At 47.7% G+C, this 20,842-nt stretch overlaps 1 protein-coding gene across 6 annotated transcripts in view; it reads right to left on the reverse strand.

Annotated features, from left to right (window-relative positions):
• The window catches only part of PHAF1 (phagosome assembly factor 1), a 61,464-nt gene that overhangs the window by 12,075 nt on the left and 28,547 nt on the right, over nt 1-20,842 (reverse strand). For 4 of the 6 annotated variants that reach the window (XR_006415126.1, XR_006415125.1, XM_044434278.1 and 1 more), the window contains 11 exons: nt 20,524-20,559; nt 18,778-18,872; nt 17,493-17,590; nt 16,342-16,454; nt 10,420-10,553; nt 8,206-8,289; nt 7,417-7,499; nt 5,117-5,160; nt 2,674-2,717; nt 1,157-1,215; nt 407-479 (listed from right to left, as the gene is read on the reverse strand). Coding sequence is in view for 4 of the 6 variants with exons in the window: in XM_044434278.1 (XP_044290213.1) it covers nt 407-479; nt 1,157-1,215; nt 2,674-2,717; nt 5,117-5,160; nt 7,417-7,499; nt 8,206-8,289; nt 10,420-10,553; nt 16,342-16,454; nt 17,493-17,590; nt 18,778-18,872; nt 20,524-20,559 (863 nt within the window). In the remaining 2 variants the exon portion in view is untranslated. The remainder of the gene's footprint in view (nt 1-406; nt 480-1,156; nt 1,216-2,673; nt 2,718-5,116; nt 5,161-7,416; nt 7,500-8,205; nt 8,290-10,419; nt 10,554-16,341; nt 16,455-17,492; nt 17,591-18,777; nt 18,873-20,523; nt 20,560-20,842) is intronic. The other 2 variants (XM_044434279.1, XM_044434277.1) reach the window with 2 other exon arrangements.

Below are 20,842 nucleotides of genomic sequence, written 5' to 3' on the forward strand. Positions count from 1 at the left end.
GAAGGGAGACAAGTTCAGCGCCTTCAGGAAGGTGCCCAGGCGCATTACCGGCGAGAGCGCACCGGAGTCACCTGTGAAACGAACTGCTGCCTGAGCAATCGAGGCACAGGGCAGCAAAAGCTCTGCAGGGTAATCTCACTGATCTACACTTATTTTTAATCACCAGGATGCTTGCTCCCTGTTTAGTGGATTATTAAGGCCACTCTTTTTTAGCAATAGCAGCCAGAAATGAGATTTGGGAGCAGAGCTGGCTGCAAGACTGCCGTGGGTCTGCTGGGAGGGGTCCAGCACGCCGTCGTCAACCTTGGCACTGAAAGGGCGGGGGGCAAGCAAGCGAAGCGCGTCAGGAAGGCATTCCCGCAGCCCCTCGCTCCTCCTTCCAGCTTAAGAGAGTTGTTTTCCTAACCTCAAAGATCATCCGCTGCAGTCCAAAGCAAAACGTGGATCCAAAAGGGTTTGTATTGTTTGGAGAAGACGACCTGAGGAAAACAGAGCAAAACTAGAACACCGGTTGTTTTCAGCGAGGCCTTTGAGTCAGACTTCTTGCAATGCGTTTTCGCACTGAGCTCAGCAGCAAGCACAGAACTCGCCCTGTCCGGAATTCCGGTGGCTGCTTCCACCGTGGGGGGCACTGCAAGCCGCCTCGTTTCCCTTGGACACGGTTAAGGATCGTGCGCGAGCGTGTTGCGAACGGGACGGGGAACTGCACTGACAGACAGCACTGGCCTTTTCCCGCCTGGTGTCGCCCACAGGCGTTGGACTTCAGGTCCAATCACACACCGGCCATTGGCTGGGGAGCACGGGAGCTGCAGTCCAGCCCATCTGGCAGCGACCCGGCTGGGAGGACTGGCACTGCATCTCCATCTTAAAAGGGAAGGTAAAGGCAGATTCCCTCCTGGCGACCACCTCCACGTAACTGGGATGACCTTGAAACCAGGGCTTTGGTGCCGCAGTTCCAAGCGACAGGCAATACAAACCAGCATCTGGCATCGCGAAGGGCTCCCTTCTTGCACAGGTCATGGAGTTTCAGTAGCCCTTCGTTTCAGAGCCAATGAAAGGGGGGCAAGGTGACTTCTCCTGCACAGCCCCTCTTTCTTGTTGCCCCCCGAAACCCAAGCAACTCCGATGCAAGCGACAAAGCAGGTGGGATTTTTACCTGTGAAGGACCACTGGCTTCTCGACTGGATGTCCAAGAAGGTCCTGAATACTGTCCCACTGCAAGCACATTGAAGATTACTCAGAGGATGAAGCGCCCCATGCATCTTCTAATACAGCCCTCTTTGTCTGCATGCAGCATTTGCTCCTAAAATTCAAGTGCCAACTTCCAGTTCGCAAGAGTGAGGGCCTCCTCAAGAGCAGCCTTCTGGCTGCAAAATGCCCTCCAGCACCGACCTCAGTGTCCTTCTAATGCCAGGCAGAGTCTCTCAATTTCCTCTAACTTTTGAAACCTGACACGTGGTCCTTGCAATGTGTCATCGTTTTAATGCAGATGTTGCCCACATCCCCTCTTTTTGCTTCTTTCAGCTTTTCTTGTCCACGTGATACCTTAGTGCTGCCTTACTGAACTGCACTTCTGTGGATTTTGCCACTTTAAATTATTTTAACATATCCGGATGCTACCCAGAGAATGACAACTGGCTAAATAAGAATCTTGGTGTTCGTCACCAACCAAGTTATCAAAAAGGGCTGCCTTCTCCAGCAGGAACCCGACTCTCTGATTGCTCACTTACATTCCCCACAGGGGCCCTGCTTTGTGCCCCACAGCCACTGAAGGGGCGGCAGTGTGCTGGGGGGTCAGGGCCTCCCCAGCTGTCCCACCCAGACTGTAGGATCAGACCCTACAGTCCCTCCCTCCCTCCCTCCCTCCCTCCCTCCCTCGGGAGGCATGCCTGGATTCTCCTCTGTTGCTATTTAGGTGCCCCATGGAGTTGACTGCTTGTAGGACTCCCAGCAATGCCTCTCTCTTTCTTTGCACAATGTTATTACCTGGACGTTTTCTGCCACTGCTTGTAAGGAAATATCTTTCTAGGTTTTAATTTAGCTTTAACTTTTAAAAATTTGATTTCTTAGCAGCCTAGTGGAGAGTGAAACTCCCACTTTGCAAGTAGAAGGACAGGCTATAAATATCTGATTGCCAAAATACCCACACAGGGATCATCTTAATAAGAAGCTGACTTTTGTATAGCAGGAGGTCATCTTAGATCTAGGTAAAAAGCGGCTTCCCCTAAGCAATTTACTTTCAAGAGACTTTGCCGTATTAGGATGTCATTAACAAATGTCTTGGTCCTTTGAATCATAAATAATTAAGAGGCAACTTGGTAAGGACTCAGTAATTGCCTGAGCGCATCTGGTCAACGATTTACCTACATGAGAAAATTACCTGCAGTCTTACCTAAGAGACAGGCTTACCTAAGGGCTGCAAGCTGTCATGAGGGTGAAAACGTCTTCACAGTTCAAAAAGAACCAACTCTCAGAGAGAGCCTTCCCCCCTGCCCTGTCCCTTCCTTTAAAGAAACACATTCCTGAACCTCATTCCCCGAGCCAAAGGTAGCCTGAAAGGGTCCATCTAAGCGACAAAATGCAGCACCAGTTCCATCACTCCGGGACAACCAGGGCGCAACTCTCCTGCAGTCCAAGTCCTGTCCCGGCCAACGTGACCACGGCTCTGATTACCTTGCTATAGGTTGTGCAGGTTTCCATCTGTGACTCGGTGCTTTCTGTTTGGGGGAAGAACAGAACCAAGCTCCCATCAGAGAACATTTCAGAAGTACATGCCACTCCCTCTGCTACCCATGGTCTCTTTTCCACCAGCAGCATGCTAAGTGTTCTGTGCAGAATGCAAACGCAACATGGCTGTGGCAAAGAAAGCTTAGAAGAGCCCTTTTAAGACTGATGCTTCCAAAGCTCCGGGGAAGGCCCCATTCCCAAAGGAGTCCATGGGAAAGTTGGACTGGCTCCCCCAAGATGAGCCCACTTCTCACGTTTTGGTGCAAATCGGTATTTCGGGTGCTTCTCCTGACTGGCGGGAGCCAAGCAGCAGGAAACACATCCACCTTTCTGCATGCAAGATGGGTGGGATTCTTCAACAATGCCCAGCACAGAGAACAGCTGACTTGCTCTGCGCGTGTGCACGGCGGTTCCACGGAAGGACAGAGCAGGCACGGAAAGCACCGAATGGGTGCAAATCACACCTCCCCCAAGGGGACCTCAGCTTGCACTTGAAGCAACACATGTTCCAGCCCTAGGGGCAATGCCTGCCGAAATCTCAGGGGCAGCTTATGAGTGCGGTTTCTGATGACAGGAAGGGGACTTTTCTGTCCAGCAAAACCATAACAAATTGCACACCCTGGGAAATAAGCGTGGAAGAAAAATCATGTTAACACCCCAGGGTCCGCACAGGTTGCATGGACAGCTTTTCTTGGCACAGGAATTGGCCTCTTCGAAGGCCTCTGATTTTTTGCACACGTGGCCCGGGCAATGGCCGGAGAGCTTGAACTGAGAGCATGTGTAAGGGTGGGGATGGGGAAGCTTGGGAAGGGATACAGTGAAGGAGGAGAGAAAATTTAATGTAGGAGGAAACCGCAAGAAGGAGAGGAGACCTAGAGAGGAGACATGGCCAGGGGACAAATATCCTTAAGGGAGGAAATTTGAACTGATTAATTTTAACAGAGTGATCAAGATGGGGTCTGTCATGGGAATAAGTCTTCCCTGTTCGTATTTTTCCCGGAAAAGACTAGAAACGCAAACAAAACATCTTAACAAGGGCAAAAATAGGACAATCTATTGAGATCTGTTCTCTTGGCATGTAACAGCAAGAGCTGTCTGTAGACTTCAAAATAGCACTTTACATAAAACCTGGAATTAATTAGAGCTGTTCTGCCCTCAGGGTCACTGCATATTTAATAATTTCCACGGAATCAGCTTTGAAATAAGAAGCTACTGATGAGTAAAAATATTCACAGAAGAGGCAGCTTGAAAAATAATTTAAGATACTTCAGGGAAATCTAAGATAAACGGATCAAGTTTCCTCTTTCTGCATGCAAGCATCAGTCAGTTGACTGGGAAGTATTTTGAAAACAGGTTGCTTTCTTTATATGGGAACTAGAGTTAAATGAAGCTAAACAATAATTAGAGCTCTCACAAGGCAGCTCCGATTATGGATTAGAGTCCAGTTATCTTTTTAAACTACTTCCGGGGGTCCTGTGCCCCTGACCCCCTGGAGCTGTTAAATAAACAGCCGTTAAGGCAAGCACTTGGGGAGTTCCTTGAATCAGGACAAGCTGCCCCCTTACCACCCTTTGGGGACCAGGGCTTCTCGTGAGCCTTAATCCTGACGCTTTTTACCCGGAAGCCCTCCTCAAGGTGCCGTAAAAACACGCAGTCTCTACCCTCCAAGTGGAGGGAGTGGAGAGAGCTGTACCAGCTGCCCTCTGGCTGGGAAGAGTGAGTCCTGCCGAATACAGGATTCTGGGCTGTGGACGATCGGGGTTCTCCATGGGGTGGAGAGCCTTCATGAAGAGGGGAAGGTCCCCTCTGCACTGAGCAGCTGGGGCACACGGAGAGGCAATGGAGATGCTGGGAAGGGATGGCGCAGGTGCCCCGCTTCCTCGGATGGGAAGCCCAAAGGCATCTGGGATGTTGCTGGAATCTGGGGCTCATGTCAACGCATGCATGGTGTGCAAAGGTCCAAGTTCTGCCCTTCCTCCTACGGACAAACATGGCACCAGGCTGGGGGCTTGTTCAAAGCTGAGCCAGGAACGAAACCAAAGCCTTGCAAGCAGGGCCCCTGAATTGTACGGGATTTTGGGGTTGAGCGATAGCATCTCCTTAGGCGACCAGAATCTGCTGGGCTGTGAGCACTGCACAGTGCCGAAGCACTCGAGGTTTTCCTTCTTCTGCACACAGCGCTCACGTTCCCAAAGAGGACGTCATTATCTGCCTCTGTACAAAGGGTGGGCCTGCATTCGCTCGGATGGCTCAGAATGGCTTTCAATGGCCAGGGGGCTTTCCACACGCAGCCGCCCAAGGCCCCCTACTCCCATTGGCCTCTTTCACTTTCCGTGTCCCCCAGACTGCATTCAAATCCACGCTCGTTCACCACTGTGCCACCTCTTACCTCTTTTAATCACTAGTGGAATCTTGAATTCGCAACGGTGGTAGCTAGAAACATGGAAATTGCAGTTACTATGTGGGGATGCAAGCATGAGCAAGGGTCACCGTTTCAGACATAGCTCATCCTCAACTAGACACAGGAATACTCGGAGCTCTTGCGCTGCCCGGGGCTTGTCTGCAGGCCCACAGGAGTCCTCACTGTGGCCACCCCGACCTGCATGGCATTCTGCTGCTTGACCAGTGGAATTTACAGCCTGCCACAAGGAGGCATGCAAGAAGCTGCCTGCACATACGGGCCACAGGGCTGTCCCACAGGCCGAAACAGAGCGATCTGGCCAGAATCTGCCTCTGGCACTTGGTGGACGTCCCTCCCTCGCCCGGCCCAGGCCAGGAGGTGAGCTGTGCTGCGGTCAAGTCTGCAAACACCCACGGACCCCTTCTTTGAACAAAGGGTGCAAAATGCACAAGGCCCGCCAACACAACTGCAGAAAGAGAACACCACTTGCACTTGCTGCCTGCCAGATGCCCAGGTGAGTGCTGGGCACAAGGGGGACTTTGGGCAGGGAGAAAGCAGGCTGGAGTCCGGAGAACCAAGCGGAGGAAATCGAATGGATTCCCCCCTTGCCCAAGCAGGACTATCTGTGGCTGATTTGTTTGTCCAGGAAAGCTAGTGACTGCTGCTTCAGTGCTCCAGAGCAGTGAACTTATTGTGAGAGGTCCGCCTGGTGCCGTCGTTATTTGTTTTTCGGCACCAGGCAAAGACCTTTTTATTTAAGCGTCATTTTAATTGTTAACAGCATTTGCTTATTTATCTGGCCAGGGCGACCCCGTGCTATTCAACTTGTATATGGCACTGCTAAGCAGGATCATCCGGCGCTCCGGAGCGTGTCTACTTCTCCTCTGCATCCTTCCAGGTGAGCCTGCAGCTCTCTGGCTGCGACAATGGACTGGACGAGGGCCAGCGAAGGGAAACTCCATCCAGGCGAGACAGAGACGCTGTCGCAGGTGGAGCCGCTCACAGGACAAAGGGTGCTCAACTAGTTCTGCACAGGGTGGGACATTTCCAAGTGCACAACAAGAATCAGAGGTGGCCAGCGCCAGCCCTTCGAAGGGTGAGCAGGTGGCCACCAAAACAGGGAACGGCCAGCATTTCTGGTCTCGGGGGAAGAGAAAAACAGAGGGACAAAGCAGCTGCGTGGGGCAAGAAACCACGCAGTTTTGCAGTGGGAAAGGAGAAGGAATCTGTTCATCCCATGGTACCCTGGAAATTGGGAAGGAAGGCACACGCGGGAGGGGAAGAAGCTGTGTGCCAGGTTCACTGTGGAGGCTCTGCGGAACAAGCAACCACTTGGGCGAATCTGGCCTTGTGTATGAATTCCCCCGTGGTTCCCAACAGCTTCCCTTCTCAGGTTACCAAGGCCCCCCTTAGGGTGGGGCTTTCCACTGTGTCACCCTCCCCTGGCTGCAAGTCGCTTCAACACCCTCCATTTTCCCTCTCTGACCTTGCCCTTGGGTGCTGAACTCCACCCCTCCTCTTCCTGAACAGCCTGCACTCCCACAGGCTCAGGAGACCCAGCCAAGCTGTCCCTCGAAAGATGCAGCCCGGTTTCCTCCTCTGCCCCGCTGTCCTCACCAGCCTCCTCCTCTCACACCCTCAGTGTCCTCCCCACACTTTCCACCTCCTCCTCTGACTTGTCTTCAGGCACGTCTGCAGAGATACTGAGCCCAAAGGTTTTCACGCACCTCCACACAGAAAACTTAATCAAGGGCATCTTGGGACATATCTGAGTGAAGGGTTGGTTCTTCTGGGGGGGAGGAGAGAAGGGGTAGAAACCCTTCTGTGGACATAGATGGTGAAACCTAGTCTTATGGATGGGCCCAAGAGAGACTCAATTCTAAAGAATGCTCCGTTCCATTTGCTCAAAACCTGGATCTAACAGTATTGCTGTTTAGCGAAGCTGTGCCCGACCCATTGAGACCCCATGGACAACATTACATATAATCTAATGCATTACAGAAGCTTATTTTCTGCTGGTTACAGGCCCTGCCAGAGAAAGAGCAGTACTACAGATAAACACAAGTGCAGAATCCACTGCATTGCATGGGACCTGAAATACTTGGAAATTGCTCTAAGAAGAGGCTAACTCTTGCAGCCACCTAAGCAAGTCTGGGAAAATGTGAATGACATTCAATGAAGGCTTAGGACGCGGAAAGGACCCAGGTGGCGCTTCCCCACAGTCAGCACACCTCCTAGCCTGCGGCATCCCAACTCCACGAGGAGCGCAAGCTGTTCTTTCTACTCACATGTTGAAGTTGTAATGACCGGGGTAGTTGGTGTGCAAAACGAATTTCTTCACTTTGTGAGTATTCGCATCAAAAAGGATATCCTGTGAGGGAGAAAAGGGGAAAGAAATAAAGTGAGTCAACACTAAATGCAAAGGATGAAAGCACGTCCCCGTAAGGGAGCAGAAAGTCCTTGGCCCATTTTCAGTCTGTGTACAGACAGGATCACGTCCGCGTAGAGCAATTTATTTCAGGATCTATTTTGAACTGGGAGCAGAGGAAGAAAATGGTTTAACTCCCCCACTTCAAAAGCTAAGAGCTCCTGATGGAGTGGAGAGCTGTCTCTAGTCTCTGAATCTATACGGAGTGCAATTCCTCTGCTTTTTCAGGCACTGGCCCTGGCTTCTCTCCAGGGCACCTTCAACTCTGAAGGGACCTCGCTGCATTGTGCAAGTAGTGCATGCCAAATGCGGCAGGCGGGGTTTGTGCAGCACAGATGGCACTAACAACCCAACAGCCAAACGGGCAAAAGCAGAGCCGCCGCTCCAATGTTCCTGCCAAGGAGCTCTGGTGGATTTTAACCGTGCTGGCCCTAGCTGGCACAATATGGACATGCAGAAGTATATTTATTTGCTACATTCATATTCCGCCTCTCCTCTAAGGAGCTCAAAGCAGTGTTCATGATCCATTTCTGTTTTATCCTCACAACAACCCTGTGAGGTAGGTTAGGCTGGGTGTCAATTACTGGCCCCAAACCGCTCGATGAGAGACGGAAAGCAAGCAGAATTGCCTTCAAACTCTGAAACTCACCACTCCAAGCGTGAAGTAGTTGAAGAAGCAGTCGTTACACTTCGATGGGACCTGCTTGTGAGGGGAGGGCGAATGAATTTTCATCTGCCCAAAGAAAATCAAACAAACAAACGTCACCACATGACATTTCAAGTTTTTCGGGTCAGGGAAACAAATCAATGTTTCAAATGCAGCTATGGCCGTCCAATTTCATAAATGTGTCCGTCTGGTTTGACTGGATGGAATTACTTCCATGGCAGAAATGAGAAATATGTTCTACTCTGCCACGGAGTACTGATTAATGGTGGCACACTCTGCATGACCCGGATGGCCTTCATGTAGGTCCCCGGACCCCTAGGCCCAGGCAAGAGGCAGATTCACACAACGCAGCGAGTCACAGTGGCTTCTTGTGCTGCACCAACCCCATCATGGTATTGCAGCATGGCAAGTTAGGTTTCTGGAGACCGCAACAAGAAACAACGGCCTGGGCTACGGTTTCTACGCTTCATCATGGTTTCCACGGTCCTGGTATGAGAGTCCATTACAGGAGCTGCTCTGGCATGGGACTGAATTTCAGGCTGAGCACGGAGGGTGGGGACTACTGGACTATCTGCCAGGCACATCCAGCAAAAAAAGGTACATGGTGGCAACAACACAGGGCTGCTTGCCATGATGCACGAAGCCGATCCATTTCTTTAATCCAGGGGTCTCAAACTAGCGGCCCGTGGGCCAATTGCGGCCCGTGGGACGATATTTTGTGGCCCCCATTTGATATCAAAGTTTAGTGATAGTGCGGCCCGTGCGTTCTTCTCACACACACCTGCGTGAGTCGTTACCCTGGGCGCAATGTTCCCTCTAAGCTGCGCACCGGGACGGGCGGGGCACGGGGCAGGGGCCCTGCGGCCTTCAAAGCGCCGGAGGCACCCGGGCCGGCCGCGGGATGAGAGGCCCACCACCACCGCAGGGGTGGCATACTTGATGCGGCCCAGCCTCACCCAGACTCTACTTCCAGCAGCCCCCAGGTAAGTTGCGTTTGAGACCCCTGCTTTAATCTATCAGGCAGGCTACCCCATCTTGGGCCTGTCCTTTTCCCTTTCCTCTCCTCTCTTCCCTGCAAAAAGACTGCTATCCCCGTTCTCTGATTTGTCCTGGGGAACACAGATGAGATCTAAGGACAGGATGCCCATCAGCACCTACTAACCAACCCAGGAGATCTGCTGGTGGCATCCTTGAGAAATGTGACTCACGGGGCGATCACACCATTGCTGGGAGACCACCACCTGAGGTCTTCTTGGCGGTGGCACCTCAATGAGAGAAATCCACTCGAGAAGGGATTCAGCTGTTAATTAGGCAACCGTTACAGTCATGTTTATTTGTACAAGCTTTGGGAGTTATGGAAAAGTGATAATTGAAGGAATGCCTGTCTCCTTATATCCCTATTGCACTGTTAAGATCTTCTAGGCGAGCCGCCCACCCCCAGATGAAGTAAAGGGGGAAACAACAAGGAAAAGGGCCTTTTCTGTTATTGCACCTCATCTCTGGAATGCCCTCACTGCTCAGTTTCCATAGCCAGGTGAAGACATTTTTATCTCATACCTGTCTTTAGTATAATTTATGGTTCTATTATGCCTTTTTCACTGCTTGCTTTTATTTATTGCCTGTAGTGTCCCCAGTTCCCATGTTAACTCCTGGTTTTACGAAGTTGGTCTATTAGTTTTCAAATTTGCTTTTTTATTCTCTGTGCTATTGCTGTTTTGTGAGCTGTCCAGAGAGCCACTGGGGGTACAGGGTGGCACACAAGTGTCATAAATAAATAAGTATTTTCTCTGTTTTTTAGTTCTGCTGTGATGATTTTACTCTATTGCACTGTGCCATTTCTAATTTTAGAGTTATGAGTTTAATTGTGTTCATGTGTTATTGTTTTTTTAAAAAGGCTGCTTTAGCCAACTTGGGTTGCTTGTGTGGAAGGGCTGGATAGTGAAATATGAATAAATAAAACAGTCCCCATACACAGAGGGTCTGCATATCAGGGGAAAGGGTTTCAGTCCAACATTCTTGCTGATCCACTCATTGTCTGTGTGGGAAATGGCTTTTCTGTTGGAACACAAACCAAAACAAAGCATTTTCTAGGGGATTTTAAGCATTTGAGGATATTCAAGAGAGAACTGAGTACAAGGTGCATTAACTGTCTAATAAAAATACAATATGCATTAACTTCTCATTTCGTTGTCCAACCTTGTCTTCTGACTTGTAGAAAACTTTGTGAGGAGACCCCAAAGTGCTCAGAACATCTTGGCACGAATCACCGAAATACACACAGCGCTCAAATACCCGCATCTTGGCATCAGCTAACACACCAAGGCCACAGCCTGGAGAACAAGGGAAAAAAGACAGTGATTGGCTTTTGGCTTGCAGAATGAGGCATTTTCAGAGAGGTCTGATCAGCAGCCAAGCTGCCCAAAGAGGAGCTACTCACAGCAAACAGGTAGCTCTGCCCTATGGAAGCGTGGGACTACAGCTCCCATCAACCCCAGCCACCAAAGCCATTTCAACAACTGCGCTGGCTGTGGGTGATGTGTGTTGTCATCTGACATAGCTGTAGGAAGGCAAATTTTAAGAGACTTTGCACAAGCAAAGATAAGAGTGAGCAAATCTGGAGATGTAGTCTAGAATCAAATAACAGTTAAATCTGGTTAAAGTGTTGGGCTGGGATCTGGGAGGCCTGGTTCGAGTCGCCACTTGCCCACAAAGCTCACTGGGTGACTTAGGACAGTCACTCACTCTCAGCCCAACCTACCTCGCAGGATTGTTGCAAGGGTAAGACTGAGAGGAAGAAGAGGGGGGTTAGGTAAGGCACCTTGAGTTCCTTGAAGGAAAAGATGGAATATAATAAATTAATAATCAGAACAATGTACAACTCATATTGTGATCTGTATATTGACACTGATAGCCACTTAGAGCATCCTGTCGAGCTAATGAGCAGCATATACATTTGAAAACAAACAAAGCAAGCACACAGGAGGGCTTTCAGGGTGCAGGGCTTCGAAAACAGAAGCCTGCAACTAAACTAATTCTGGGAAGGGAAGGGAGGAGCAAAGGACCGCCATCCTCTGAAAATTTTGCTGGTGCTTCTGTCTCTAGCCACTGGGGGGAGTCCCTGTTTTTGTGGGACGGGTTCCTACACAGATAAAAGCTGTACTAGAATTGTCTTTCATATCCACCGATGTACATACACTCAGTTCATGGCAATTAACAAATGGATAACCTAAGTGGATTCTCCACAACTGTCAACCAAAAGCTTGGTATTACACATTGTAAAGATAAACAAAATTAGGATTTTTCAATTACTTTCTTGGGAATACTTACCTCCAGAAATACATCTTAAATCTGAATTAAGTAGATTAATGAGGACATTCCAGATGGCCATTTGTAAAGTTGAGTTTATGGGGTAGAGTAAATACAGCCAAGATGAATGTAATGCCTTGAGTTATGTTTTTACATGATATTGTTCTATTTATACTTGGCAAGTATTTCCAGAAACTTGATGCCTTGTTTCGTAAATTCCTATGGACTTTCATTCTGGCAAAGATCTCTTTGAAACAGTGCAACTTCCAATGAAAGTGGGTAACTTAGACTTCTCTGATCTTTGCTACCACTGGGCCTATTTATTGACTAAATTTTGTCTTTTCTGCTCAGACTAGGCTCCTCTACCCTCCAGTCAGTCTGGAATCTACCCAAATAAACCGCACTAGACTCTTGATGTCATAAAACTTGTTGTAGGCTGCCTCCTACAATCAGGACAGTAAGGTAGCAGTGGTACACAGTTTCACATCAATTACAGTTTATTTTTGCATGCAAACTTAATTATTTGGGGAAGCCCCACCTTAAAAATGGGCAAGACTGTTAGACTCAAACAGGCAGGCTGATTTTTTACTTCAGGTCAGCCTGATGATCCTAGGGATGATTTTCAACCCTTCCTTGCTTTGTGCTTGTCATCAGCTGAATGGCAACATGGGCAAAAGAGGTATTGATTATCAAGACCTAGGCTAGGAGCTGCTGCTTGCACAGCTTTGGAGGCCCCCTTGCTATTGGAAATCTGGACTGAGGCTGATCCACTACACTAGCCTGTGAACCCTATCTAGAAATATGTCCTAAGACAGAACAGAGCACTGTAGCCGAGTCTCCTATTCTGTCTGACCAAAGGATGCTTCATCGGCATCCATCTCAGAGGGGGAAGGGATCTTAATTCAGCAAGAGCTGAAGCTTTGGTTACGCCAATGATTTTTCAATAAGGGTTTATTTAAATAAGCCAGCTGTTGGACGTGTAATACAGGTAAGGTTTTTCCAACCAATACATTTTGACAATGACCAATGATGGCTTCTTTTTGGGGAGGAGTAAGTAATAGGGATAAACTCTGTGATGGAAAGCTCGTTAATATTTACAAACAGGCATGTTGGGGGGTTTTTCAATAGACTACTTGCCTCTTGGAATTTAATGCATGGCCAGTATAAATAGATTTGCAGTACCCTTTTGGCAACTAAAAAACTATTATTACAACACTGGAGGACAAAGCAGCCACCTTCAAGAACACGGCTGGCTGATAAAGATTGTAATTCTTTAATGTAATTTTTAGGCATAATTTGCAAATGGACAAATGCATGGATATCTCAGCTGCCTCTGTTGATGTCTGTGCATAACTATCCCTAATAAGAGAGCCCTGGGCAAATATGGTGGAATATAGATTTAATAATACATATATAGTATATTTTGCTATGCATAAAATACTATGAGTAATCACTGTAATAGAGTAATTTAAAACTAAATTTGTTCATTTATTTGCTTTAATTTTTAAGCTCACAATTAAAATGAATTAGGAATAGAAAAGCACAGCTAGCTTCCAAGGTTGACTTAAGAGTTCTGGAGGAATTGGAAGCCCCAGAAACCGCAAGTGAGCCGCTCAGCTAGAAAAGCATCTTCCCAGCCACAGACCCCATGCAGGTGCCGAGCCCATTTGCGTGATCCACGGAGCCCACGGAGAAGAACCACACTATTGTTTTGTTTTAAAAGCCTACATCTGGTTTTCCCCTACCAGGTTGACTTAGAGTGCCAGGCAGGCGAGCATTCGAAACAAATGCTTAAGATAAGATTTAAGCCATACAAATCTTTTACAGTATATCCCCCTGAAGTTGTGCTTCAGTGTTTGCAGCCTCAGTCTTTTGCTGAATTTTCTGTGTGGCGGCTTACTCGCACAGAGATCGTTTTCTCCCAGCGAGTTCAAACCGATCTCCTTACGAGCCAAGGAAATCGGTCTGGACTCGCTCGGAGAAAACGATCTCAGCATGTGCCCGCCCCTGCCTCGCCACACACGTGCGCGTGCCTGCCCTCCGGCCCGCACCCATCACTGGCACCAAATTCACGGTTTTTCACAATTTGCAGGTGCTCTAGGAATTTCGGGGGACTACTGTATATCCTTTCAAGCCTTTAAAAAATATGCTGCAATAAAAATTATAACTAGCATACCGATAATCCCATGTAATGCTTACACACATTTTATATAAATGCAATACAACAACCGTGTTTCTGTCAATCGTGATCCCCCCTCCCCCCACCCACACACACCAAACATGTTCACTTTACACTATTTAGAAAGAGCTGAGCCTCTTCAGGTTCACGTGTCAAGTGAATGAATTAACCTTCAGTGCATAAACGCTCAGGCATGTACCTTATCCGGACTTGCAACAGTGCCTTTTCAAAACCATTTATATTATCTGGATAATAGCTAACTCCTTCCTACTATACCAGGGTATATGGTCCCTGTCCTAGGCAGCTCTCCTTTCTCCTTCTCTGTAAAAACAGAAGCAAAATTGACTTAACATCAGCTATGGCTTTACTGCACTCTCTTATTCTAAGCAAGCAATACTCTAGTCTTGGGAGAACAAGGTCACCAGGCCCAGTGGGGCAGTCAAAGTCACTTGGAAATGGGCAAATCGCCTCCCCCCAAATTAGGGTGAAAAAGCAAAATGTTTTGACACAAAAGCAGCAGATAATACAATTAACCTCCAGTGCCCAAAGAGCAGCGAGTAGGTCAAAAATAACATTCCCACGCCTATGGCATGGAAGAAGCTGGCCAGACTGGGAAGGAAAACTAGAACTAAAGCAGCTCAGCAAATGCCGGAGCAAGACAGTCCGGAGTCAGGGCACAAGGACCAGAGGCCCTAGAGTGACAGTAACTGGCCCAGAGTCACCCACCGAGCTTTATGGCCATGCAGGGATTTGAACCTGGGTTTTCCCACTCTTAAGGTGTCATCAAATCCAACACTGAATTCACAAGCAGCAGCAAATTGTGGGTTAATTTGCCAGAGCTTTGTGTCACCCCTGTTAGACTCACCAGAGGTTTTTCCCTGAGCTGCAAACCCAGATGCTATAGGTTAATCTTGGGTTAAACAACCCACTGTTAGCCTACAATTAGTCCTAAGGTAAAGTATAACTCACAATTAACCCAGTGACCAGGCTTCACACATTGCAAATAACCTCTGATCAGAGGCTGCATACTCAAAATGTCAGCACACGACTTAGCGAGTTTTGTATTAACCCAAGATTTGTTGCTGCTATGTGCGAACAGATTCATAGTTTTTCTGCTTCATTCCCCTCCAAAAAGGTTTTTCTTTTTTAAAATCAATTTCAAGATTTTCAGTAACTATTTTACGAACTCTGCAATCCAGTGATCTCAAGGTAAAAGACCCCAAAAAAGGGTACAAGCAGGGTTACAATCTGAGGCAAAATGCTACTTATCATTTTTCTGAAATCTAGAAGGGGTGATTGGTGTTTTGCTGTACATCTACAGGAGCAGCAAACTTTAATTCTAAATATGCCCTGTCTGAACCTATGTTTTAGGGCATCAAACTGCAAATTTGGAGAACTCTACATTTCCTTTCCTTGGGTGTGCAACACAAAACTGCAAATCCCACTCTTGAACGGCAAGGTCTAACACAGGTCCTGAATCACACTTGTGGTGAACGTGAACTGCATTCACAGGTTACGGAGCTACAACCACACTTACAAGCATCTGCTCTATCTTTAAGTGCTGAGGCCTGATGATTGAATGAACCAATAAAGCAGCCTGCGATGATAATACAAGTAACATGAAATCCTTAGTAACACAGGACAATGCACCAAGGGACACCTCAGGGCTGGGTCAAGTGGAACACCAAATCATGGCTTGTGCTAGTCATGGTTTAGAACTATGACTCTGCATTACTGATCTGAAGGGCATGCGTGGTTTGTGGCCAGCCGCCTTTCTTGTCTTTGCAAAGAATGCCCAGATAGCAGGACCCAAGGATGGCGCAACATCCCAAATCATGGCTCTTGATTTGGAAGTTCTAGATCCTAGCTTAGCAGCCATTCAGAAGCCATCATCAAATGCAGGTTAGTGGTGCAGCCATATCAAGCCACGGTTGGCTCTGCAAATCACAACGGTGTGATGACTAAAGTGTTTCCAATACCCTTGGGCATCTTCTCAGGCTGCTGCCAGCTGGCTGAGGCTCTGAGGGGCTCTGAGGCAAACACAGACCCGTCTAGAGGTCCACTGGGGCATGGTTTAATTTGAGGGGGCACCTCCAACTGCCCGTTCAGTCCTGCTGTAGGCTTTCCGGACACCTGTTGTGGCCTCCGCATGCCTAGCGTGTGTAAAGAAACACCAGTTTTGACAAAAAGGATTCATTTAGTCCTGAAAGGGAATCTGAATCCAAGAAGAATGGCACAATGAGCCGACTCTGCTCCCCATGCAGAAGCAAACCAACTGCTCAAAAAGCTACCCGAAATGGGTGAAAAGTTGCAATGTCAGTACGGGACACAGCAAAGAGCTCTACTGAGCACTCCTGAGAGGCAGACAAGCACTTTTGCCAGCTCCCTGGGGTGCCATCTCCCCGCTGCGATGCGCGGGGAGGGTTGGGATGCTGGCACTGTGCAATGGGACACAGCCCAAAGGCCTTGAAATCAACGGAAGCCGCGGGTCCTGGAATGCCGGAGCCCTCTCCAGCTCTGGGGAGGAAGTGGAGAACTTTGCCATATGCAGCAGTTACGGAGAAGTGCATTCTCCTTCACGCTTTTGCCAGGACACAAACATGGACACCAATACCTCTGCTCTATAGCTGTACCTGCAGTGAGTAAGCGAAGCCGTAAACCTGAGGGTCCGGTTCCATCTCTCAGAACATCTATATTCTCGGCATACACATTTCCAAGGAAGCAGCTGAGAGGCATCAAAGGGGCCCTGAAATAGTGAGATCATTTATGATAAAACACGTACATGTGAATGAGGGCACAGAAAAAAAGGGCTTCGTGCTGTCACATCTGTCAGACACAGAAATGTGAGGGCAAAGATTCCATCTTCTAAAATAATTGTATCATTATGCCAAACAACCAGACATATAAAAGCTGCAACATGGAAAACTGCCAGGATCTGCAGCCAAACAGAATACCTTTCTACTGTTAAAATTGCACTTAAACTGGCAGACAAAGTGTTCCGGAGATGCACACTATCTGCTTTTAAACAACCGGATTCAAACTGAAATACTTCCAGGAGGTTAACTGACCAAGGTTACAAATCATGGTTTAAGGTTACAAATCATGATTTAGTGTGATGTGTGAATTGATAAACCATGGTTATGGCCACTACTCCGCCTCCAGAGATCAGAACAAGGAACATAAAAACAAGAAAACAAACTCTAAACCATGCTTTTGCTAGGGGTGTTCAAAATATGGTTTGGATTCTAAGTGGCTGGTGTGATGCTCAAACTGAGCTTGTGTTACTTCAGTTTCTGCATGACACTTTCACATGTCCTGGGAAGAAGGGAAAGGGGGTGCTGCAGTGGACGAGGAGAGGTGACCGATAAGGGCAAAGTATGGGCTATCAAATTCATTATTTTATCCCCTTTTCACATCAACTTGTAATTTTAAAACATCGGTGCAAACCTCGAACATGCATTTTTGCAGTCATTTCTCCTAACATAATTATTTGGTAAGGAATTTTGCCTAATATGGTTTTCCGCAAGCACCTTATTCAGGTTATCTTAACATTATTTTCATTGTATGTATTTTTCTGTGCACGTGCCCACAACATTCTTCCGTTCATTTTGTGACTGGAAAACATGAATATTGAAAGATAACTTTGTTTCAATTCATATGTTGCTTTAAGAAGTACAAATGGGGTTGGTTCCCTTGGAAATTCAAACCAAATGGCTTTCTGTGCATGCAAGTGGGCAGAAGATGGTCTGCCTACTGGGGACATGCTGCACAGTATCTTACGCACTTGGTGTCCTGCAGGCTGTTTCCACTATAGATGTACATGCGTTTCACAGTTGCCCCGTGGGGAATTTGGAGAGAAGCAAGACCATGGGCAAAGTTTGGCTGCGGAGAGTAAAATAAAGGTTAGTTCGATTGCACAATGACTGCTGTACCTCATGCTGGCAGGTTAATGGTATGTGTGCACCACCGTCCAACTAGGAACGTGGGGCGGCTCTCTTACCTTCAAACACGCTCTGAATTTCAAAAGCAAGTCGGAATGTGGAACAGGACAGAAACTAGCTCTAAAGTGGCACAAGCCTAGAATGGGATGCTATGGTGTGCCCGCCAGTGCGAGAACTGAGCCAAGCCGCTGTGTGCTGAGGGTAAATGAAGGCTTCGACAGCTCTCACGGCTAGCAGGCAGCAAATTGCATGAAAAATGCTTTATGGATTTTGATTTGCAAACAGCTGAATTGCTGGAGTATGTCATTCCTTACTGCCCTCTCTGTACAGGTGCTCGCCAGGAAGTGTTGTTCCCCCTCCTTTCTAAATATCCTGGTTACTCCGATTTTTTTTTTTTTTATCTTAGGTTACTTTTATCTGATCAATCCAATTTTATCTCCTTGACTACAGCCAAATATTGTTCGGTAGTTTGTACAGTGTGTGGCAGAATAACCCTAAATGTTGTTAGGTTCTACCAGAATGCTTTTATTTTCTTATCTTAATTATTGTAATTTTATTAGTGCTGTATTTTTCTTATTTTTAACTAACAGTAATTTTGTGTTTTATTTATTGGCTGTTCAATGACCAAATAAAAAAACTGATTGATTGATATGCAAACAAGAATGCTTTGGGGAGTATACTGTCATATGCCCCTTGTTTGATGGAATAAGCCCTCTGAAACACTCAGACTGCAAATGCAGCGCCCTGGTCAGGAGCCACGGGACTGATATTCAAAGCATGATTTAGTGGCAGGGAAGGGACACCCTGCACACACATGCATTTCTCTGCCTACCTCCCTGTCTTGTTTCTCGGTTTACTGTGGCATCTGAATGGGTATTATCATAGTTGTCACTAGCCATGTTGTGAACAGGTCAAACTGTGGTTAGCAAGAACTAGGGGCAGGGGTGTGAGGGCCTCCAGGTTGGCCCCAGTTACAAACTACGATTAGCAACTGGGCCTTGCTCACAGACCTGAAGGGGAAGGCCCTGAACTGCACATATCATGGCCCCAAAGAAAACTGCCAAGTTTTTCAAAACACAGAGCCTATTTTGCTTAGTATTTTAACTACTAACAAAGAAAGTGTCTGACCTCATACTTTGGAGTTTCAGTCCATGAGTCCAATTGAAAGGAAAAAGACAGTCCTCTAAAGTTGAGGTGGAAAAGTTGCTCAGCAGAGTTGTAGACTGCAGAAAAGTACACACACACACAAATATGAAAACAATCATGTCTCCCATCAGTGACAAAGAAGTTCAGCTCTCCATTAAAGTACTTGCCAAGCTTTTATAAAACATGGCAACGGCAGTCAGGACTCCAACTTGTCCTAGGACAATTAAGGATGAATACTGACGAATAATCCAATCCTTTTTGCATAAAGGGAATGGATCTTGGTTGTGCTGCACACGTGAAAAGCCATTCAGGACCCTCCCCAAGGACCCATGCAGAACTTGCGCCCAGCACCTTCTACCCAAGACCACTTTTCAGCTGGAGACCTTTCTGCAGACCAAACATGTGCCCCATTTATTTATGTTATTTTTTTGCTTCATTTCTATCCTACCTCACAGCCAAAGCTCTCTGGGCAGTTTACACAGTCCATCAAAACAGATGATAAAAGTATGATAAAAATAGCAAAAATCAGAAAAAATATTTAAAAGTTTAAAACAGCCCAGCACGAATAATAAAAAGAGACAATAACAAGAAGTTTAAAAATGCAAAAAGAGTGACACTGTGAGACAAAACTGGTAATCCCCTCAAGCTGCCGAAGGTGGGGGGTGGGCAAGTAAGTCCTTAAAAATCTCAGGAAAGGGGGCTGCTTTAACCTGGCCCTGAAGAGATGACAGATTCGGCACCACAGATGGAGGTCCGCCAAGAAGGCCTCCTCCTTGTGCCACCACCTGCTTCTCCCGCAGAGCCGATCATGGTTGGGAGAAGCGCTGCACCTGGTATCGTGGTCCTAAGCCATGTGAGCCTTTATAGATTAAAACCAGCTCCTTGAATGGGGACCTGAAGCACAGAGCCACGACTTCCTGGGACAAGCCCACTCTCCGTAATAAGGCGGAAGAGCACTGGCAAGGGTGTTGCCTGGATCGCTTCAAGGACTGTGCGTCAACACATGGGGGAAACGCTAGGCGAAGGCCACGTATAACAGGTTAGCATGAGAAAGAAATGTCAGGATGAGCGCTTACTCATCTGTAAGTCATAATTCATCACTCCTGAAGGCTGTATCCCCTGCAGAAAGTTTGAAACCAGTTCCCTTTGCCTTCCAGTCACTCGAAGGATCTCACACTGCCAAAAGTTTTGTTAGACCAGCAATAAGAGGTTTAAATGAGGGATTCTGGGCATGGTCTTACAAAGCCTGGTCCTACTGCTGATGATATGGCTCCCATCCATGGGAACTCTGGCTAAGGTTTAAAGAGCACCGCAATATTGGTCTGAGGGTGCTTTTGCAGCTCCAGACAAATGTGGCCCACACAAAACAATACCAACTGATGAGCACGGGTCAGTCAGGAAATATAATCTACAGCCAAGGAATTGCGTGGGAAGGAAAGAAGATGGGTGTTGTGTCTGAACAGGAGAAAGACACATCCAGAGCTCAGTGGGAGAAGCAGAAGAGCACAGAGGGAAAGCACCACCCTCTTTTGCTGCTGCCGCCTAGAGATGGTGAAACCCATCTCTGGCCAAACAGGATCCGCACCGCTCCAAGGCAGTACAGTAATTTACGGAACCTGTTTGACTAGAGATTATACTGGTGCTAAATTCGGCCAAGTAAGGAAACAGGACACAAGGTATGGGACAGAAATAGGCATCTCTGTCGCAAGCAGCGAAGACACAACTCACTTCGATCTTGCTGAAAAACGGATAGTCCAGCCTCCACTGGAAAATCAAGACAAGATTTTGTCACGCTTCGCGCACATGAAATGGTGTTAGGGTGGCCTGCGGTTGGGCAGGGGAGCCAAGTGCAGTAGCAAAGGCTACAACGGGTGCTCCTAACCCTGGACTCCGGAAGCTGTTGGACTACAGATCCCATCACCGCCAGCCAGCCTGGCCAAGAGTGATGCAGGCAACAGGCCATGTGATCCGGGAGGGCTCCCCAGCAATGCTGACCAGCAACTCGCTGTGCTGAGGTCAAAAGCGGTGCTGAGCCCCTCCAAACGAA

This window comes from Varanus komodoensis, unplaced genomic scaffold (assembly GCF_004798865.1).
Source record: "Varanus komodoensis strain SLA01 unplaced genomic scaffold, ASM479886v1 scaffold27, whole genome shotgun sequence".
Taxonomy (NCBI): domain Eukaryota; kingdom Metazoa; phylum Chordata; class Lepidosauria; order Squamata; family Varanidae; genus Varanus; species Varanus komodoensis.